The 17,656-nt window shown below is 44.3% G+C and overlaps 4 protein-coding genes across 6 annotated transcripts; 2 read left to right on the top strand and 2 right to left on the bottom strand.

Moving 5' to 3' along the window:
* The first annotated feature begins 2,860 nt into the window (after nucleotides 1-2,860).
* LOC133971446 (cytochrome c oxidase subunit 6A, mitochondrial) lies at nucleotides 2,861-4,169 on the top strand. The gene is made up of 4 exons (XM_062408798.1): nucleotides 2,861-3,017; nucleotides 3,327-3,402; nucleotides 3,715-3,857; nucleotides 3,940-4,169. The coding sequence occupies exons 2-4, from the start codon at nucleotides 3,327-3,329 to the stop codon at nucleotides 4,027-4,029; spliced, it is 309 nt and encodes a 102-aa protein (XP_062264782.1). The 5' UTR covers nucleotides 2,861-3,017; the 3' UTR covers nucleotides 4,030-4,169.
* A 1,872-nt stretch (nucleotides 4,170-6,041) lies between these two features.
* armc5 (armadillo repeat containing 5) lies at nucleotides 6,042-12,526 on the bottom strand. Its single transcript, XM_062407319.1, has 8 exons — nucleotides 12,276-12,526; nucleotides 11,578-11,995; nucleotides 11,454-11,484; nucleotides 10,994-11,104; nucleotides 9,618-10,494; nucleotides 8,938-9,497; nucleotides 8,233-8,365; nucleotides 6,042-7,998 (listed from the first exon to the last, which is right to left on the bottom strand). Exons 2-8 carry the CDS (start codon nucleotides 11,986-11,988, stop codon nucleotides 6,525-6,527), a joined length of 3,597 nt encoding a protein of 1,198 aa, XP_062263303.1. The 5' UTR covers nucleotides 11,989-11,995; nucleotides 12,276-12,526; the 3' UTR covers nucleotides 6,042-6,524.
* si:dkey-66i24.7 (uncharacterized) lies at nucleotides 12,281-15,304 on the top strand. 3 transcript variants are annotated; one of them, XM_062407322.1, is made up of 2 exons: nucleotides 12,281-12,349; nucleotides 13,861-15,304. In XM_062407322.1, exons 1-2 carry the CDS (start codon nucleotides 12,301-12,303, stop codon nucleotides 14,481-14,483), a joined length of 672 nt encoding a protein of 223 aa, XP_062263306.1. In that variant the 5' UTR covers nucleotides 12,281-12,300; the 3' UTR covers nucleotides 14,484-15,304. The 3 variants fall into 3 exon arrangements, with proteins under 3 accessions (XP_062263306.1, XP_062263305.1, XP_062263307.1); XM_062407321.1 differs by lacking the exon at nucleotides 12,281-12,349 and adding an exon at nucleotides 12,661-13,027; XM_062407323.1 differs by lacking the exon at nucleotides 12,281-12,349 and adding an exon at nucleotides 13,100-13,259.
* LOC133970491 (uncharacterized) lies at nucleotides 15,273-17,479 on the bottom strand. The gene is made up of 3 exons (XM_062407320.1): nucleotides 16,974-17,479; nucleotides 16,529-16,760; nucleotides 15,273-16,423 (listed from the first exon to the last, which is right to left on the bottom strand). The coding sequence occupies exons 1-3, from the start codon at nucleotides 17,286-17,288 to the stop codon at nucleotides 15,711-15,713; spliced, it is 1,260 nt and encodes a 419-aa protein (XP_062263304.1). The 5' UTR covers nucleotides 17,289-17,479; the 3' UTR covers nucleotides 15,273-15,710.
* Nucleotides 17,480-17,656: the final 177 nt, after the last annotated feature.

Here is a 17,656-nt window from a genome sequence, read left to right as displayed (position 1 = left end):
CAATGATAAGTGCCTAGAAGTGTCTGGCTCGTTCTGATTGGTCGGGACATTTCTAGACATTTTGCTACTATAAGTGCCTAGAAGTGTCCCAAGTATTGCACTTCCGTAACCACTACTGTGGGACATTTTGCTTTAATGTAAAGAACCTCAAAGTGCACCCCTGGAATTTGGGGTTCATCTACTGAAACTCTGGTTTATTATTGTTGATTTTAATATCACAGAAACTATTACATGAATTGACCAGCTCCGTGTCCTTGTTAACCAACACCCTTGATCTATACTCCACGCTACGCCTTCACGGCACGTGGAGGGAACATGTGCAGGGGGACGTCCATATTTTATAGTTATATTTAACTTAGTTTTATTGTGTTTGTATGTGTTATTTTGTTGTTTGTTCAAAAGTGTTTTAACCCTTGACTTGTTTTAATAATATTTTTTCAATGATAAATGCCTAGAAGTGTCCGGCTCATTCTGAATGGTTGGGACATTTCTAGGCATTTTGCCTCAATGATAAGTACCTAAAAGTGTCCGGCTCATTCTGATTGGTTGGGACATTTCTAGGCATTTATCTACTCTGATAAGTGCCTAGAAATGTCCGGCTCATTCTGATTGGCTGGGACATTTCTAGGCATTTTGCTACTATGATAAGTGCCTAGAAGTGTCCGGCTCATTCTGATTGGTCGGGACATTTCTAGACATTTCTCTACTATGATAAGTGCCTAGAAGTGTCTGGCTCATTCTGATTGGTCGGGACATTTCTAGGCATTTTGCCTCAATGATAAGTGCCTAGAAGTGTCCCAAGTATTGCACTTCCTTAACCACTACTTTGGGACATTTTGCTTTAATGTAAAGAACCTCCAAGTGTCTAACGTATTGTACTTCCCTAACACCAAGAGTGGGACATTTGTAGGCATTTGGCCTCAATGATAACTGACTAGAAGTGTCCGGCTCATTCTGATTGGCTGGGACATTTCTAGGCATTTTGCTACTATGATAAGTACCTAAAAGTGTCTGGCTCATTCTGAATGGTTGGGACATTTCTAGTATTTTATCTACTCTGATAAGTGCCTAGAAGTGTCCGGCTCATTCTGATTGGCTGGGACATTTCTAGGCATTTTGCCTCAATGATAAGTGCCTAAAAGTGTCCGGCGCATTCTGATTGGTCGGGACATTTCTAGGCATTTTGCCTCAATGATAAGTGCCTAGAAGTGTCTGGATCATTCGGATTGGTTTGTACATTTCTAGGCATTTTTGCTTATTTATTTTAAATTTATTACCGTTGTATTTGCCTTCTTCTGGGTGTCGGGGGTTGTATTTCTGCTGAAAAGGGTTACTTCAGCAGTGAAAATGATATACTTCCAAGGAGCAGGTAGCCCTCAATCTGCAGAAGGGAGTCCTGATCTAAATTACCTCAAAGCGGCATTGAGACTGTTTACTCACAGCAACACTGCCCCATCTGGTGGGCAGCTTATATTCAAATAAAACTGCTTGTTTCCCTGTTGTCACAGTTTTTACTATTTTTCCAGTTATGAAAGGTGGTAACTCTGATTACCAAACACCTTTTTTTACTTCAGTAAATGTACAAATAATTTGAGCACCACATTTAGTTTTTAATTGAGTATAAGCATTTACTGTTAAACTAAAGTATTAGTTTTAAAAGTAAAAGCATTTCCTGAGTGTAACCTATTCCCAATCTATGATGCCGTTGCTGCAGGAGGCTGGGTCTAATGTAACCTGCTTGGTCTGATTGGAACCATCTCGTTATTGATTACTTTGAAATATATTCAAACAACTATACAGATATTTTCTGATACATGTAGTAAAAGTAAAAATAATCTAAAAATAATTCTACTTATGTACACACACATGAGAAATTTACTTAAGTACAGTAATTAAGTAAATGTGACTCATTACATCCCACCACTGTCACCAACTAAGAAGCATGAAACTGATCGTACTTTAATCATAAATAAGGGACTGTCACCTTTTTAAATCTATCAAATATAATGCATGTTGTTTTAGAGACTGACTGATGTGATTTTTTAAGGGCTGATACTGATAGTGACAGTAGGGAGTAAAAATTGCATACAGATATATCAGCCAATATATATATATATATTTTAATTGGCAATAATTCCTAAAATGTTGTTATCAAACCCTTATATTTGAGGCTTAATAGTTTACAGTTTAAAGCTCAACTTTATTATGAGTGACTATAAACTATTTACAACCAAATATATAATATATACTGTAAGATAAACATAATGGTCTTTATTTATATTGTGCTATTATAGTCTCGATGACCACTCAAAGCGCATTAATGTACAGTTTTCCCCCATTCATACAGTGTATCTATGCACAGCATTTATCTTGCCAAAGGACACTTTGGCAAGCAGATGGGGAAGACTGGGATTGAACCGTTAGAGGGAGCCCGCTCTACCCCCTCAGCCACAGCTAAACAGAAAACATAAATGTCAGTGAAAGGCTCATATTTCACAATCTTATCAGCCAGTGTACTGTTTTGACCCTTAGGGACACCATATATCAGTTTGATGTTTGACTAATAAATTCAAAAATGCAAGACAAAAAACAACATCATTGCATCTGTGCCCCACAACTGAGCCAAGTGCCGCTGCTGCTCCATAACTGAAACCAAAAGTGACTTCAGACTCACTGACCGTGCCAGACAGACCTGTAAGGCGATCTGTTCATGAACGTGGGACATTAACAGGGTTTTATCAGCCCTCTGTCTTTTCTTTATTCTCTGTAAAAGCATGCTCCACGTCCTCCACAGCACCAGCACACCTCTTCCTCCTCTTCGTCACACATCAGCCTGCCTGTTGCACTTGCCCAAATATAAACTGTGTCTTGGCGCAGGGACAGATTGAAATGGGGAGGAGTTTGACACAGTGAGTTCAGCTCAGGACAGACTGAAGGACAAACAAGCGTGAAAGGTGGATTGGACGGGCAAACAGGAGGAGATTAAAAAACTGGGATTATTACCTGCTTTGAGTAAAGTAAGACTTTATTGTGTTTGAGTTTGAGAAGAGTTATAACAACTCTTGATACACAGCAACACCAGTATGCCTCACCCTAACCCTTAGATAGAGATATTGTTCAACTCGTGCATGCAACTTCCTTATACGTGACATTTCAGCTGTTGTTTTGGGCTCAGAGTAAAAGCTCATAATGGCTCCGGTTATATTAAAAACACATAAGCATGAACTTAGTTTTCTTATACATTAAAGTGTATTTTCACTATCCTGGTTTGATATTTTACACACATCTACACCTCAAAGAGCATATGTTTAATGTGTCCTCTACAGATGTCTGTGTCTCCAGTCGCCATGGTGGCTCGTCGCACGCTGGCTGCAGCGTCACATTCAAGCCATGAGGGAAAAGGTCAGTGTGTCTTCACCGACTTGCTCGATCAAATGCAACCAAAATGGGAGAAAGCCTCCAGATCCAGAGCTGCTAGTTGCAGCAGCTGCACCGAGTCTTGTTTACTGTAGTCGTTGCCTTAAGTGACATGTCTGCAGAGTTGGCAGCCAGCCTGCACAATCCTGCACTTTGGCACCAACCTGTTTTATTACCGATATAGATTTTATGAGGACACAGCCACTTTAAAAAAAAAATTGTATTGTTCCAGTAGATATTGTCAGGCTGTGTTCTGTGCTTCAGCCTTGTTCTTTCACTTTTCTTTTTTTTTAACAGCAAAGACCTGGAAGATCATGAGCTTCGTGCTGGCCATACCTGGTGTTGCCGTGTGCTGGCTCAACGCCTACATGAAGGGCCAGGCTCACTCACATGAGCAGGCCGAATTTGTGCCGTATACCCACTTGCGTATCCGCACCAAGGTGAGTCTCGGCCTTCCATCGCACTCTCACATTTTCAGCATGATTTACTCCCGGTAACAAGGAAATGATCTCTCCCCTTTAGAAATTTCCCTGGGGCGATGGAAACCACTCTCTGTTCCACAACCCTCACACTAATGCCCTGCCTGACGGCTTCGAGAGCACCCATCACTGAGGAGCAGCCACGTCCTGCTGCACGCTTAAACTCCAGCCTGCAGTGCACTCGGCTTAATTCTCCAGATCAGGGGTCCAAGCAGTGCTGCCGTCAAGCAGTACACCCATACAGGAATAAAAGTACTTTGTGCTATGTCATAATGAGTCCATTTTCATTATTTTAATTGAGAGTATTACTCAAATTAATTAACACTTAAGTGGTTTTAAATTAGTTTCTGGGATGATAGTAGTTTGACATCTCATTATTCAGGCAATGTTCAACTATTTCAGCCGTTATATTTGACTGCTGTTTCATTGTGCCCTTTTTGAATCTATCACTAGAGATTGGATAAATTCAAACATTTTCACATGAAGCATTTATGGGCTTTAAAGCAACAGGTTGCTTTAAGTATAACAAATTCCCATGAAAATACAAAAACCAACAAACAAATAGTCCTACAAAGGGAGCATTGACAACTAGTCGTTTAAGTAGTTGTCAATTAGTCCCACAAAGTAATCGATTGGTCCATTTATCAAGAGAGATAACTTCCAACCCTTGTCAATGTGTGAGAGGGTGACATGACGTTCAGAGAAGTCTCTAATTATCGTCTTTCGAGTCCACTCTGTTGGGGCTGACAGCGTTAGCAGTAAGCTGTGTAGCTTTAGATGGTGAAGCACAGCACTGGTATTGTTGTTGAACTTTAGGGCAGCCTTACACATATTTCATTTGCTCTGGTAAAGTATGTCCACAGTGTTGATTTTAGTCGAGGATCTGAATCTCAAACCATACTTTTTTCGAGCTCTGGTTCTGGTCTGCTGTTTTTAGTGCCAGGACTACTGTTAAGAGTCACAAATGAGAACTGACATGTCCCAAAAGAAAATAGCGCTGCATATCTGCTGTAGTTGATTTATTACTGCACAGTGCTTAACCCACAGATGAAAGATGAGTCTACAACCATGAAGTGTCAACTAGTCTTTGAAACCTCTACCTGCTAACATTTCCTTCTGTTACACGGTTGTGCTGATAGGCATGATCATCTCTTACGCTAAATTTAAAGTTTATCTTTAGTTTATTTAGAGTCAATCCCAAAGTCCAATGTTTGCAAATGACTTACATTGTTTTGTGTTCAAATGCATTATTTGGACATTATATTATACATATTTTCCTCCTCCAAGGAGATAGTTACCTCTGTTTATTAGTCAGCAAAATTTAGCAAAAACTACTGGCCAGATCGCCATGAAACCTATTGGAAGAACATGGGATGACATTTTAATAGGTTATCCCAATATCTCCCAGAAAAGAAAATGTATTGCACCCCAGTACTTACAAGAAACCATTTTACCTCAGTCTTCTTCATGAATGCTTCTAAATTAACTGACTCATAGATATATATTGAATATTTAAAACATTTAGAAACAAAATAGACCTTTTCTTTGAAAACATTTGATCTTATCTGGCCTGTAGCACATGTGTTTTAATGGCTCAGGCCACATGTAAATATATTCATTTGCAAATTACATGGGTCAATTTGCACATATATATCTGCACGTGAGGCATGAAATGGACATTATTAATATTAAGGATCGAAGCTGACATTGTGGCACACACACACACAATTATTACCTACACCAAAAGGTTATGTCTTTGTCTGCGTTGGACTGTGCAAAAAATATTGGACAGATTACCACAACACTTTTTGGAAGGACACAGTATGGGTCAGCAAAGAAAACATTAAATTGTATGGTTTTGAGGTCCAGATCAGGAGGTGCATCCAGGAATTACATCTCACTTTATTTAACATAGCAAGAATTGAGTATTTCTTCAACATTGTCGATTTTAAGAATAATTCATCTGGATCTGGATAAAGTTAAATGTGGTTGGTTTCTTAAGGGGACTGTTGGGCCTTTGTGGATGTATGCCAAGTTAAAACCAACAACTCTCATGACCGACTGACGTCACTGAAGACATGTCTTCAGCTTACTGCCGCCATTCAGCACCCACACACTCAAACAATAAGAAACTGAGAGCAAAGGGATGTTCCACCAATATATTCAGAGGCATACATTTCTATGCAGCAGGTTTAAACCTATACACTGTATATCTGCTTTTTCCATATAATCTCTATGTACAAAATAAACAACTGGCTCCTTATCAACCCTGATAATTCCAGTACTTCCAGCTAAATGACATTTATCAGATGCATTGTAGTCATGTGCTTTGACTTTTTCCAAAACAAAAAAATTAAATTAAAAATAATCACAATACAAATGTCATTAGAAGTTAATCTGTCAACGGAAAATTATAACAAAATGGTGTCATGCTGGCACAGGCTATACTTTATACCATTTATACAGTAAAAATATGAAAATAAATCAAGAGTCAGTTCTTTTAGTAGCATGTTCATCAGATTATGACCTGCACGTCCTATGATGTTATTTCTTAAATTTGATATAATGATAACTTAAAAATAAGTTTATTTCAAGCCCCATTATATCTGTGGCCTAAGAACTTCCTGCTCAACTCAGAGCCGCTGTGGCCAAACTTAGTAAATCCTGTTTCAGAGTCTCTGCACAGCCCCTCTCTCTGGCGAGTCTGCGAAGGCAATCAGCAGCGAAGGAGGAGGTGGAGAAGGGTCGAGGACAGTCCTGACCACCCAGCAACAGAGACAAACAGGCCCGACCCAGCGCTGGGTAACTGTAGCGCTGGGAAAACCAGTACACCTGCAGGAGGAGAGAAGCCAGAGCCCCGCCTCCTGAATCAGCGTCTGACTCCTGAGCTGCTGATTTCAGAAGCTGGGCCGACCTTTCATTTGGGTTCTTTGGTTTTAACCTTGACTCTGCTGATTTAAATGATTTGTCCATAATTGTCCCACAGCTTGATTTGGAACCTGAACTCACACTTTTGACTGTCTTGGAACTTGAACCGTGTCCTCTTTTAACTGCTCCAACAAATGAGGCTTTTTTATTGTGCGTTTGCTGTGGGGAACTGTTCGCTTTCATTGCCTGTCCTGGTAAATCTTCGGTTTGCATCTCAAACCCGGAGAGTTCTAGCTCAGACGTTTGATGAGCCAGTTTCTCCTCGGCGGACTCATGGCATTCTTGATCCATTTTAACTGCTGCTCTTTCAGGATTGTCTTCTGTAGGAGGAGCCGGATCAGCTCTGGTTGAAGCAGCCTTGGTGGAGCAGGACAGAAGACACGACTCACAGAGATCCTCCAAATCTCTCTGCAGCTCCGTCACCAAAAATCGACAAGCTCCAATCATCATCTCACCTAAAGGTGTTTCCTGGAAGTCTTCTGCTGACTGGCCTCTGCTCCTCAGTCCCTCAAGGACCAGTGAGTCAAAAATCTGACACTGTCTGCCGCTCTCTCCTTCATCACCTTCCCTGGTTGATTCTCTGTCCTTGGTGAGACGACATCCATGTAGGTAATGCAGCACTGGTAGTAGCATGCCCGTGCTGACGTCTTTGATGCGGATGGGATCTCCTCCATTACCCTGAGCTTCTCCAAATCCACCTCTCAACAGAGCCCTAAAGTACTCAGAGCCCACCCTTTCTTTCCCCTCCACCCCAGCCACAGCCTCCCTATTGGCTGGGACCTGAGTCCCATCGTCCAGTAGCAAGAGCAGGTCAAAATTTGAGAGACTGTAAGGACATTTGTCAGTTAGCCGAGGCTTTTTTGAGGGAGGTGGTAAAACTCTGCCCGTTTTACTGACCGAGTGTGTTGCGGCTGGATTTAGATGTTTTTTGTCCATTTCAGTTTTCATGTTACTAGTCAGTGCAGACAGGCATTCACTCAGGAGAGAAAAGTACAGTGATTGAACCTGAGAGGTCTGACCTGCATGGGGTGAATTAAACAAGTCAGATAGCAACTTTCCAAATTCAGCAGGGTTGCCTTCATCCAAATCCTCTTCATCATCACATCCAAGTGGCTGCAGAGCCAAGAGCAGCCCACCACTGTCCAAAAGAAGTTTCTTCAACAGGGACTTGTTGCTGTTGAAGAGAAAGACAGTCCATTAAGTTCAGGTACAAACCTTTCTGTGGTTTTCTACGGTTGGCAAGTGTCATCAAACTAAAGCAGTCACTAGTTAATGTCTTTGCAAAAATGTTTTCTCAGGATATGAACTTAATTTAAAATAATATATATAAAATATGGATAAAAAAAAGGAATGTAAATATTTCAGATTTAAAAATCTTATGATTACAAACCACTCATCCTCTCCTCACCTGCTGATAAATGGCAGAGACAGTGCACAGTTCATCTTGTCCGAATCGGAGCCTGACATCATCACATGTGCAAGAACCCCAGAGCCAAAGCCAGACTCACACTGCACACGCAGATTGGTGAGAAGTGCAACACCTACACAGACATTTAGAAAACTGTTAGAAACTGCTCATGTATAAACTGAAAATGTCCAGCTGCTCGCTTACAAGCAACATAAACCTCACTGTTAGCCTACAGTTAGCTACAAGCTTACATATTGAATAAAATGCCTGAAGTCTAAAGCTCAACGTTCGAAAGCGTTGCTGTATTTCACACAAAAGGATTACTAATCCCAACCCTACCATTCACCTGTTTATTCAAACAGTTAGTTGTTATTGTCATGAAGGCTACGCCACTTATGTTGAGTCGCCGCCATCACTCCTGCAGAATGCTGCTCGCCTGCTTAGTCAGAGTTTAATGATATTCAACATATTGTGCATCCAAATTGCACCTAAATCGACACTGCACTTCCTTGGGTCCTTAAAGATACAAATGCCAAGTCAAGATTTGAATTTGGGATAAAAGTGAGCTCTCACTCAAGCACAGCAGGAACCCTGAGTTGTGATATTATGGTTATTGCATTGGAATAGGAACCTTTTCTACAAAGCTGTCCCAACTTTTAACAAATTGAATCATTCACTCAACCCTTGTTAAGATATTCATCTTACCTAGTTGTTTAACTTTGTTTTTTACGCGGCTCGTCTGCCTCTCTTCCCCTTCGAGCCCTCCCTCTCTCTGACAGAGATGGTGGTAAATCAATCCCACTGATCCTGTTCGGACCAACGCCTGCAGACAGTTCGGGTTGCAGCTCAGTCTGCAAAGCATACGGAAGCACCTGCTGCTGGGGTCCTGGTGCTGGGTGAGGTAGTAGAGCAGGCCAGACATGATGCCTGAGCTGACTAGAGCGAGACTTGGATCCGTGGCGTGGGAGAAGCACGACAGCAGCAGCAGGATGGGCGACTCAGTGGTCCAGGGTTCAGGGTGGTAAGGGTGGTGGTACGCCATGGGGCGGGGAGCCGAGGGAGGGGTGTCAGAAGTGACCTTAGTCGCAGAAGCTGACGATTGAGCCCGCTGCCTCCTTCTGTGAGGGGATGAGAACTTGGATGGGGCGGAGGTTTGAGGGGATGAGGAAGGTGGGATCGGAACATTGCCCCATTCCCCATCAGCACCAGAGGAATCCAACAGGTCACCCTCAGAGGAGATCAGTCCCTCAGACACCAACCAGGATCTGGGGAGAAAGCAACGGGGAGCACAATAAAGATGTGGAAGAATAACAGAGAAAAGTAAAGATAGTACAATCATTCACAGGAAAAATACAAAAAGAAAGCAGCGTGTTTTGTTTCCATACGTGAGGCTTTGAAAGCTTGAGGAACCGGCCTCCTCCTTCTTGCAGCTCTCAGGAGCAGGAAAGTCGAAAGAGTCAAAGCCTGCTGTGGGCAGGAGCTCAGTGGGAGACATGTTTGACGTTGTGCTCACATCCATTTTCTCAGCACATTGTTCCTCTCCTCTGGTGAGCTGTACTAGTCTTGCTATAAGCAGAGGGACCAGCCCTAACTCTTGCAACTGCTCCATGGCAGATTCATCGAAAACAAAGTCTACACAAGCCAGAATGATGAGCCAGGAAAGAGGATGATTCTGATGGGCGGACAAAAAGCTAGTCAACACCTCCAGTCCACCGCTCTCCTTAACCTTGGCCCGGTTGACCGCCTCCTTGCAGCACAAGCACAGAGCCTTGAGGAAGACTCCTGACTTCAGCGGGTCCTTTTTGACTTCTTCTGTGAACTTCTGAATGACGCCCAGTGACCCCACCAGAGGACGCAGGCAGCCTTGGGAGCACATGTTGGCCAAAGTTTTCAGGGCCAACTCCTCAAAAGGTTTCCCAGCCTCCCCTAATGCCATGACGCCAAGTTGAGCGATGACCCCAGAGCGGGACACCTCCCTGGCACATTCAATGCCACAGCCCCGGGTCAGCTCGTGTAGGGTCTTTAGTGCCACCCGCCTCAGCCCCTCGGGATATTCTGGAGCGATGAGAGGAGCCAGAGCCGATAAGGTCCCTTGGGTGAGCAAAGACAGGCGGTTCGAGGGAGAATCCGAGAGGTAGCCAAGGGCCCGAGCAGCCGACTGAGCACACTCCAGTTTAGGACAGGGTTCTTTCGGTGGAGCAGCAGTCGGGGAGGACGGGGCAGAGGAAAGAGACACACAGAGGAGGAGAAGAGGAATACCACCTGTAGGGAAAAATTATGTTTTATTATATGACTATGGTCATTTCAGTAAACATTTCCAATGTCAAAAAAGGGTGACATCAGGGACTCCTGAGACTTAAATCTTATCACGAGATAATAACATATTTGGATGGAGTGTACATATGTTATTTACATCCACTGAACATTTATGGTCAGTGCCTGTGAGAAATGAAGATGGACACATTTCCAAATGTCTTGTCAACCATCTGCCCAAAAGCCCAAATAATTCTAAGTTTATTTCGATTATCAAAATGGTAATAGTCATTTTAATCAACTCGATTACATTACTTCATACAGGATTATTCTTTCACGCTAACAGGTATGTACAATAACAGTATTGTAGCACTGACTTCTAATCTACTGCTACAGCGAAAACACAATTATCACTCAAGTAGCATTCATGGTAGCTGCATCGTTTGATAAATGCTCAACTGTCGGCTGAAACCGGTGCAAGGAGACACACTGACAATTTAACCCTTACCAGATGAGTGGATGAGTGCACAGCTTTGTGGATCCATGGCCAAGTTCCCCAAAGATCGGGCTGCTCGGTTCTGGATGGTCTCCTGGGTCACATTTCTCTTCAGGATCCCCACTGACAGAATCAAGGAATATTTATTTAACTTTCAGAAAACTACCATCGCTTTATGTCTGAAACACTAAAGCCTGACCAATTTATTGATTGGCCGATATAAAAAGGGTGACGTGAGCCTTTCACAGACAAGGCATTTATGTTTACATTTTACCATAACAATGATGTTTATTTAAAGTTCTGGATATTTGACTGCATTTAGTTTTCTTTTTAAATCATGGTTCTATATAATCAAGTTTACAGTTAAAATGTCAAATATTAAGCTGCAATTACATTTCTTTGTCAAAAAGGTTTGATAAATATATTTTAGGAACAGGACTCAAGAGACATGAGAATGTGTAAAAGCACTCACCAACGGTATTTATTCCATCAAGTTTACGCACCTAAAATAGAAGAGAAACATTTTAATAAGATTTAATTTGAATTACTGCTTTGGTCAAAACAGCTTTAAAGAGTAAATATTTGTTTAGCTCCACCTCTATACGTGTCTTCAGATCGGTGCAGCAGTTTGCCAGGATGCTCAGGGCCAGGTCCAGAGTTTTCCTGGAGCACTCTGGCTCTTTGAGGAGGTCCAACAGGGGAGGGAGACCCCCTTGAGTCCGGAATCTGGAGATGCCAGCGTCACCCTTGATGTGCTGCATGCGGATGGCGACCAGGGCTCTCCACTGAGACGTTCTGTACCTCTTGTCCGGTTCCTTGCCACCACCTGAGTCTGTCTTGCCACTCCCGGGATGGTCAGCCCCCGGGCGAGGTTTGAAGAGGTGAGCCAAGCACCAGGACAGGGAGGACTCTGGGGACGATGATGATGATGATGATGATGATGCATGACCTTCTCTGGAGGCTGCTCGAGACTGTTTGCCTCCACCTTGCACCGATGCTGCAGCCATGGTCCCTCTGAAAGTCAAGAAACAGCTTCATTTAGTTTCTTCAAAGGAGTAAAACACTTTGAGGTGTCAGTGAGGGCCTCCAGTCAAACATTTACAGATAACATGTTTATAAAATAACCCTCAGAAATACGTAGCAAATTAGCCAAGTGTTGAAATATGTTCGTTTTACTGCGAGTTCATTCTTATTTGTAAAAAAAAAAAAAAAAAAAAAAAGTTTAAGACAAATACACAATCAGCTGTGGTCAGAAAACTACAGATACCAGCATGAAGAAGTAAAGTTGTACCACCTGACGCCGCGGCTGCTGTCGGGAGATGGAGTTCCAGCCGCTTCGGTCCACTCCCTACAAAACAGGCCTACATGGTGAGGAGGCCGAACGAGCGTTATTCTGCGTGCTGGCCGTGTATTGTCTCAATGTACCATCTTTTTGCACAACACCTGACGACCCTGAACTCTACTGCGTCAATGATTTGTCACCACTGGCCGCACAATCTTTGTGATACAGAATGCAATCGCCCGCGTTAGCCGCTAACGCCATCTTTAGCCAAACAACTAAACAGGGGCGGTTGAGAGAGTGAGCAGGGAGCGAGGAGGTGGGGCGGAAAGCGAGGTCGTGGGACTTGTAGTTCGACGCGTCGCTGCTCGTCAGGGACCAGGGACGAGTTTCCACTCGTGAGAAAACTACATTCCCAGCGGAAGCGAGCATTGGTGGTTTACGTGGAGTAACTCTGAGCGTTTAGGGATTGTAGTTGAATTGGTCGACCCCGATACAGAGACGACTTCGCGCTTCAGTAAAAACAGACTACACGGACCATGATGCAAAGCGACGTTGTTATTCTCATCGTTTTACTCAATGCGAGGAATTGCAGCGGTGCCTCCGAGGGGTTGTTAAACTCCACGATAGAAAAATAAACAACTTTAACGGTGATGGTTTTCGCTTTAACGACATGGAGGTGATCGAGACCATCGTGATACAGAGCGCTGGCCAGGAGGGCAAGGAGGCGGTGGAGTCTAGCGTGGACGGAGATAAAACTAAAGCAGGTTCGTGTTCGCAGCTTGAAGTTAAACAGTGATCGCCTGAAGCGAGGAGGGCCCGATGAGTGCGCTGTCTGTGCTCAGTGTGGAGTCATCAACCATGATTCACACCAAGCAGGTCACATAAATCAGAGTTAGACATCCTCCGGTGACATGCAGCTGTCATAAGTATTTGTTTTATCATCACATCACGACTTAGCGTTTCTTACTGTCTTGGACGCTGCAATGCTAACGTGAGGTAAACATTTGGGGAGTCTATGTTTAGATATATTTTGTAAAGTTGACACCACCAAAAGTGGATCAGCGATCGCTCATGAGTGGGAATCTGGAACGCTGCACTCATTTTCATATCTATGCTGAAACTAAACCCCTGAACCAACACGTTGTGTGTTTTCCAGAGACGTCCCCCATCCTCTCCTGTCCCTCCATGTCCCCATACATGGCTGCTTCAGTCTCACACACACACTGCTGAGACAGAAATGCCTGGTAAAAGAGAGATCTGTTACTGTGTGAAGTAGAGGACTTCTCCACTGATGCCTGTGTTTCGTATTGCTCGAGACCACAGGGCTTCTCAGACATGGTTAACGTTCAAATGGCTCAGAACAACTGTGGTCTTAGAAGACATGAAGCCCTCTACTTCACACATTTCTGTTGAACAGTGTTATCTTGGCCCCGCCTCCAAACACTACATTCTAATGTCATGTTTTGAATTTGCTGGGAGAGACACTTCACCCAAAACTTACGAGTAAAGTTACACTTAACAAAGTGTGTAAATGTTTAGTACAGGTTCATAATTATATACCTATCATGACGTGATTCACCTTTGTTTTCCTGTGCAGAATTTATTTGGACAATGCAGGCCACATGGCACCTCATCAACACCCGACTGGAAATGGATCAGGATTTTGACCAGCCAGTGTGTAAGAAAAAGAAACTCTGGGAGATGGTGGCGGAAAAGGTGAATGCCAAACTGAGGGAGTCGGAGGTCACGGACGTCACCGTGAAGGCGTACGAGTGTGATCTCAAATGGAGAAACATGCTGGCCACCTACAGGAAGAACGCGGAGCGAGCCAAGAGGCTCGGGGAGGCCAGGGTCCACTGGGAGTTCTTCAAGGCCATGCATGAGGTACTGGGCAAGAGAAGGGAGGAGGTGGAAGCCCAGCGCAGGGCAAATCTCAGCGGGTCCAAGGTAGGAAGGGTCATAGCCAGCAAGAAGTTTATCCCTATCCTCCCCACACCTGCTGCAACAGCAACAGCAACAGCCACACCCTGCCCTGCCCGGCCTCCACAGGACGTCCTGCAGCTGTACATGGAGCTGCAGGAGAGGAAGATGAACATGTGGGCCCAGCAGAAAGCCTTGGAGGAGAGGAAGATAGAGGCCATCAACAACCTGGCCCAGGCCATCTCCAACCTGGCTCAGCAGAACAGCACACAGCTGTCGAAGGACGGACATTTGGTCTGAAGAAACGAGACGTGGATCCGAATTTCTTACCAAAAACTTTTGTGAAACTGTTCAGAGAAAACTTTGTATTATACGTTTTTAGAAATTGTACCATGTTTGCACATTTGTTCTGTTACAGTTTATACAGTAGTTTGGCTAGTGTTCCTTTTTGTATAGCTGAACATGATTCAAAGAAAACTGTTTGGGATGGGAGGTTGGCTGATCATAGAGATATCTGTTAGTGAGGAGGATAACTTTGAATAGCATCCCCTGTGCGACTGGGAGCCTGTGAAATCTATGATGGACAGAGGGGATCTGGTCAGAGGAGCAGGTGAGGAACTGAATATTAGAACAAAGGCCCATGTTCATTACAGAAGTTTGTATCAGTCCTAAACTCTGCTTGGACAGATCAGATTACATTTGTATTTTCTCTTTGTAAAATGAGGTGAAACTCATGTGAAGGTGAAACTCCATCCCTCTGTACCACTTATCCTTTTAAGGGTTGCTGGTGGCTGGAGCTAATTCCAGCTGACATTGGGCAAGAGGCGGGGTTCATCCTGGACAGGTTGCCAGCGTATCACAGGGTTAACAAACATATACAAACAACCATTCATACTCACATTCAGACAGATTACTAGTCTCCAAATCAACCTCTACTCTGCGTGTCTTTGTCTGTGAGGGGGAAATCAGACACGGGGAGAACATGCTCACACCACACAACAGACCATGGTCACGCCAAGATTCAAACAAAGAAGCCCCTGTTTCCTGGAAAAATGTATTTCTGTCTGTGTAGTCAGACCCAGACAAAGATTTTTGTTAAAATAAAACTTTATTTTACAGGAGAGTGAACCCTTGTTTTCTTAAGCTGCTTTCAGACATGCACTGAAGAACTCCACAGTTTCTTGATTTTCTCTGGAGTGAAATGTGTGAACTCAAATGTAAAAAAGAAACAGGCGTTAAAGCGGTCACATATATACGTAGAAGAAGTATATTGTCGTGATAAGAGATGATGCCATGTCGAGGTGCTGTAAACAAAATCACATGATCTACGCAGCAGGGATAATACGTCCCTTCCTTCACCCGGCTGACCACCTCTCGCCTGAGTATTGTTGATGGTTTGTTGCTGTTGTGAACGGATCTCTGCAGAAAACCTCCCTCTGTGTTGTGCATGTGTGAAAGGCAAACCCTGTATCCAATTCTCCGGATTTTACCCAGAGGACATGTCTGAAAATGACCTTACAGATGTCATCAAGGTTCAAAGCTTTTCAACAACAAATCTGAAATGGCATCACGTCTGCGTACGCCCTCATCATCCACGTCCCCCTCCCCCTCTTGGGTTATGGTTTCCTCTCTCTCCACTTCTCCTTGAACCACCCATCCCATGTCCAAAAACGCATTGTGCAACACACAGGCGGTCAGAACAACAGCTCTGGCTCGATTGTAGCTCCCAATATCCAAATACCTTAGCCTCTGAAATCTGGCTCTCAGATTGGCAACTGCCTGATCCAGAATGTGAAAGTGCTCCTCCAGTGTTTTGTTGAAGAGCTCCTCTCTCGCACCTTGACTTGTGACATATGGAGTTAATATGTGAGCGGTGAGTGGGTAGCCAGCTCTGGCTACAAGGCAGGAGCCCGGAGGCATCAGTTCAGGATGCTGTTTCAGTTTGTCTCTGAGAGCACTGCCTCTGTCAACGTCTGATCCCTTGCTGATTCTGCAATGGAGGAACCGACCTCTGCGGTCACACAAAAGCTCAAGGTTTAACCAGGAGTCTGGATGGGCCTCCTCCTTCATCCGCTTCACCTCAGGCACTGTGCTCTCCACATCATGTTTCCCTATAGGCAGGCGGATAGGGATGCGAGTGTGTCCCAACACTCCCAGGACCTGAGGAACACTTTGCTCTCCGTCTTCTTGCCCCTTCCCTTGACTGGAAATTGGGAAAAGGGTGTCCACCGCCTCCTCGCCTGGAGAATAGAGAGAAGAATACCACAACCATGTCATTTTCTGCTATCAAGTACAACATTGTACAGATCATCCCCCCCCCCCCCCCCCTGCTGTCATTAACCCACCAACTGGCCATCTGATTTGCATCTCCTTCAGCGTGTTGACACGCTCACAGAAGGAAAAGAAGATCTTGTGGATGTTTCCCTTCTCCACGAGGAAGCGGCGGGACACTGAGCCGTAGCTCACGCGCTCCGAGAGCAGGGTGAGGGACAGAAGGATAGTGTGGGACAGAGAGACGCGAGCCCGACCCACCAAACGAGCCTGTGATTTGGAGCTGTGGAGCAGGTCTTTGATGTACTAATGAAAAAGAAAAATATCCTGTTACAGTAGCCAACATCGGCAGATATACAGCCAATAATGTGCACTGTACACACTGTTATAACCTGGAAATCTTTTTTTTTTGGGGGGGGGGGGGGGTAGGTAGTGTATGTGCAAACAAGTGGAGCCAAGCTCTCTTTGACAGATTGTTGTTTAAAGTGTCCTAAATATGATGGAGGACATCATGATCACCTTCACTGCTGCACTGTCCACAGACTCCAGTCGTCCCTGGGGCTCTGCTGGTGTCTCCTCCACCTGGGGACCGCATGCTGTCGCCGCTGGCTGTAAGACCTGGGGCCCCACATGTGGTTGAGTCTGCATTAAGTGGACGTACACAGCCGGGGGAGGCTGAGCTCTGAGCTCGGACAACAACTCAGCCTCCAGGATCTCCTCCACCGCCAGGTCCAGCCGCTGCTCCAGCTCGGCCGCAGAGAGAGGCTGCCACTCCCGCCCCACCATGTCCAGCACGGCTCTCCCCGCCGATAAGACACACTCACTGGCGTCCATTAGTACCGAGCAATCCTTTAAACCACTTCCCCCGAGTCTGCATAAGGACACGGGGCATCTGCTTTGTCGTTTGTCGCAAAAACACGAGGTGTGTACAGTTGTTGTTGTTAGCACATAGCTAAGTTAGCTAACGAGCTAACGTATGCTGCGTTTGTGTGCCGTCTGAGTTCAAGGAAAGTTGATGTGCGGTGCATTTAGGAACCGTGGGCATTTATAATTCAACGTTTGTAAAACGGAATCGTCCGAAAACGTTATGTCTTATACACATTGTCACTTTAGATATATTATATACACGTATATTCAAGTGTTTTTAACGGCAACATTTCATTTAATAATCAATAAGTCAACCAACAAAATATTATTATTTA

Source organism: Platichthys flesus, chromosome 16 (assembly GCF_949316205.1).
Source record: "Platichthys flesus chromosome 16, fPlaFle2.1, whole genome shotgun sequence".
NCBI classification, from domain to species: domain Eukaryota; kingdom Metazoa; phylum Chordata; class Actinopteri; order Pleuronectiformes; family Pleuronectidae; genus Platichthys; species Platichthys flesus.
This window is presented reverse-complemented; position numbering and strand designations above follow the sequence as displayed.

Bases quoted from the DNA above. Each gene is read 5' to 3' on its own strand.
- LOC133971446 (XM_062408798.1), top strand. From the start codon at position 3,327: ATGTCTGTGTCTCCAGTCGCCATGGTGGCTCGTCGCACGCTGGCTGCA. The intron at 3,403-3,714 runs GTCAGTGTGTCT...TTTTTTTAACAG, and splicing joins TTCAAGCCATGAGGGAAAAG to CAAAGACCTGGAAGATCATG. The intron at 3,858-3,939 runs GTGAGTCTCGGC...TCTCCCCTTTAG, and splicing joins ACTTGCGTATCCGCACCAAG to AAATTTCCCTGGGGCGATGG.
- armc5 (XM_062407319.1), bottom strand. From the start codon at position 11,988: ATGGCTGCAGCATCGGTGCAAGGTGGAGGCAAACAGTCTCGAGCAGCC. The intron at 11,485-11,577 runs GTGGAGCTAAAC...CTTCTATTTTAG, and splicing joins ATCTGAAGACACGTATAGAG to GTGCGTAAACTTGATGGAAT. The intron at 9,498-9,617 runs GTATGGAAACAA...CTTTCTCCCCAG, and splicing joins TCAAGCTTTCAAAGCCTCAC to ATCCTGGTTGGTGTCTGAGG.
- si:dkey-66i24.7 (XM_062407321.1), top strand. From the start codon at position 12,934: ATGGAGGTGATCGAGACCATCGTGATACAGAGCGCTGGCCAGGAGGGC. The intron at 13,028-13,860 runs GTTCGTGTTCGC...TTTCCTGTGCAG, and splicing joins CGGAGATAAAACTAAAGCAG to AATTTATTTGGACAATGCAG.
- LOC133970491 (XM_062407320.1), bottom strand. From the start codon at position 17,288: ATGGACGCCAGTGAGTGTGTCTTATCGGCGGGGAGAGCCGTGCTGGAC. The intron at 16,761-16,973 runs GTGATCATGATG...CTTTTTCATTAG, and splicing joins TGGACAGTGCAGCAGTGAAG to TACATCAAAGACCTGCTCCA. The intron at 16,424-16,528 runs GTGGGTTAATGA...TCTATTCTCCAG, and splicing joins GCAAATCAGATGGCCAGTTG to GCGAGGAGGCGGTGGACACC.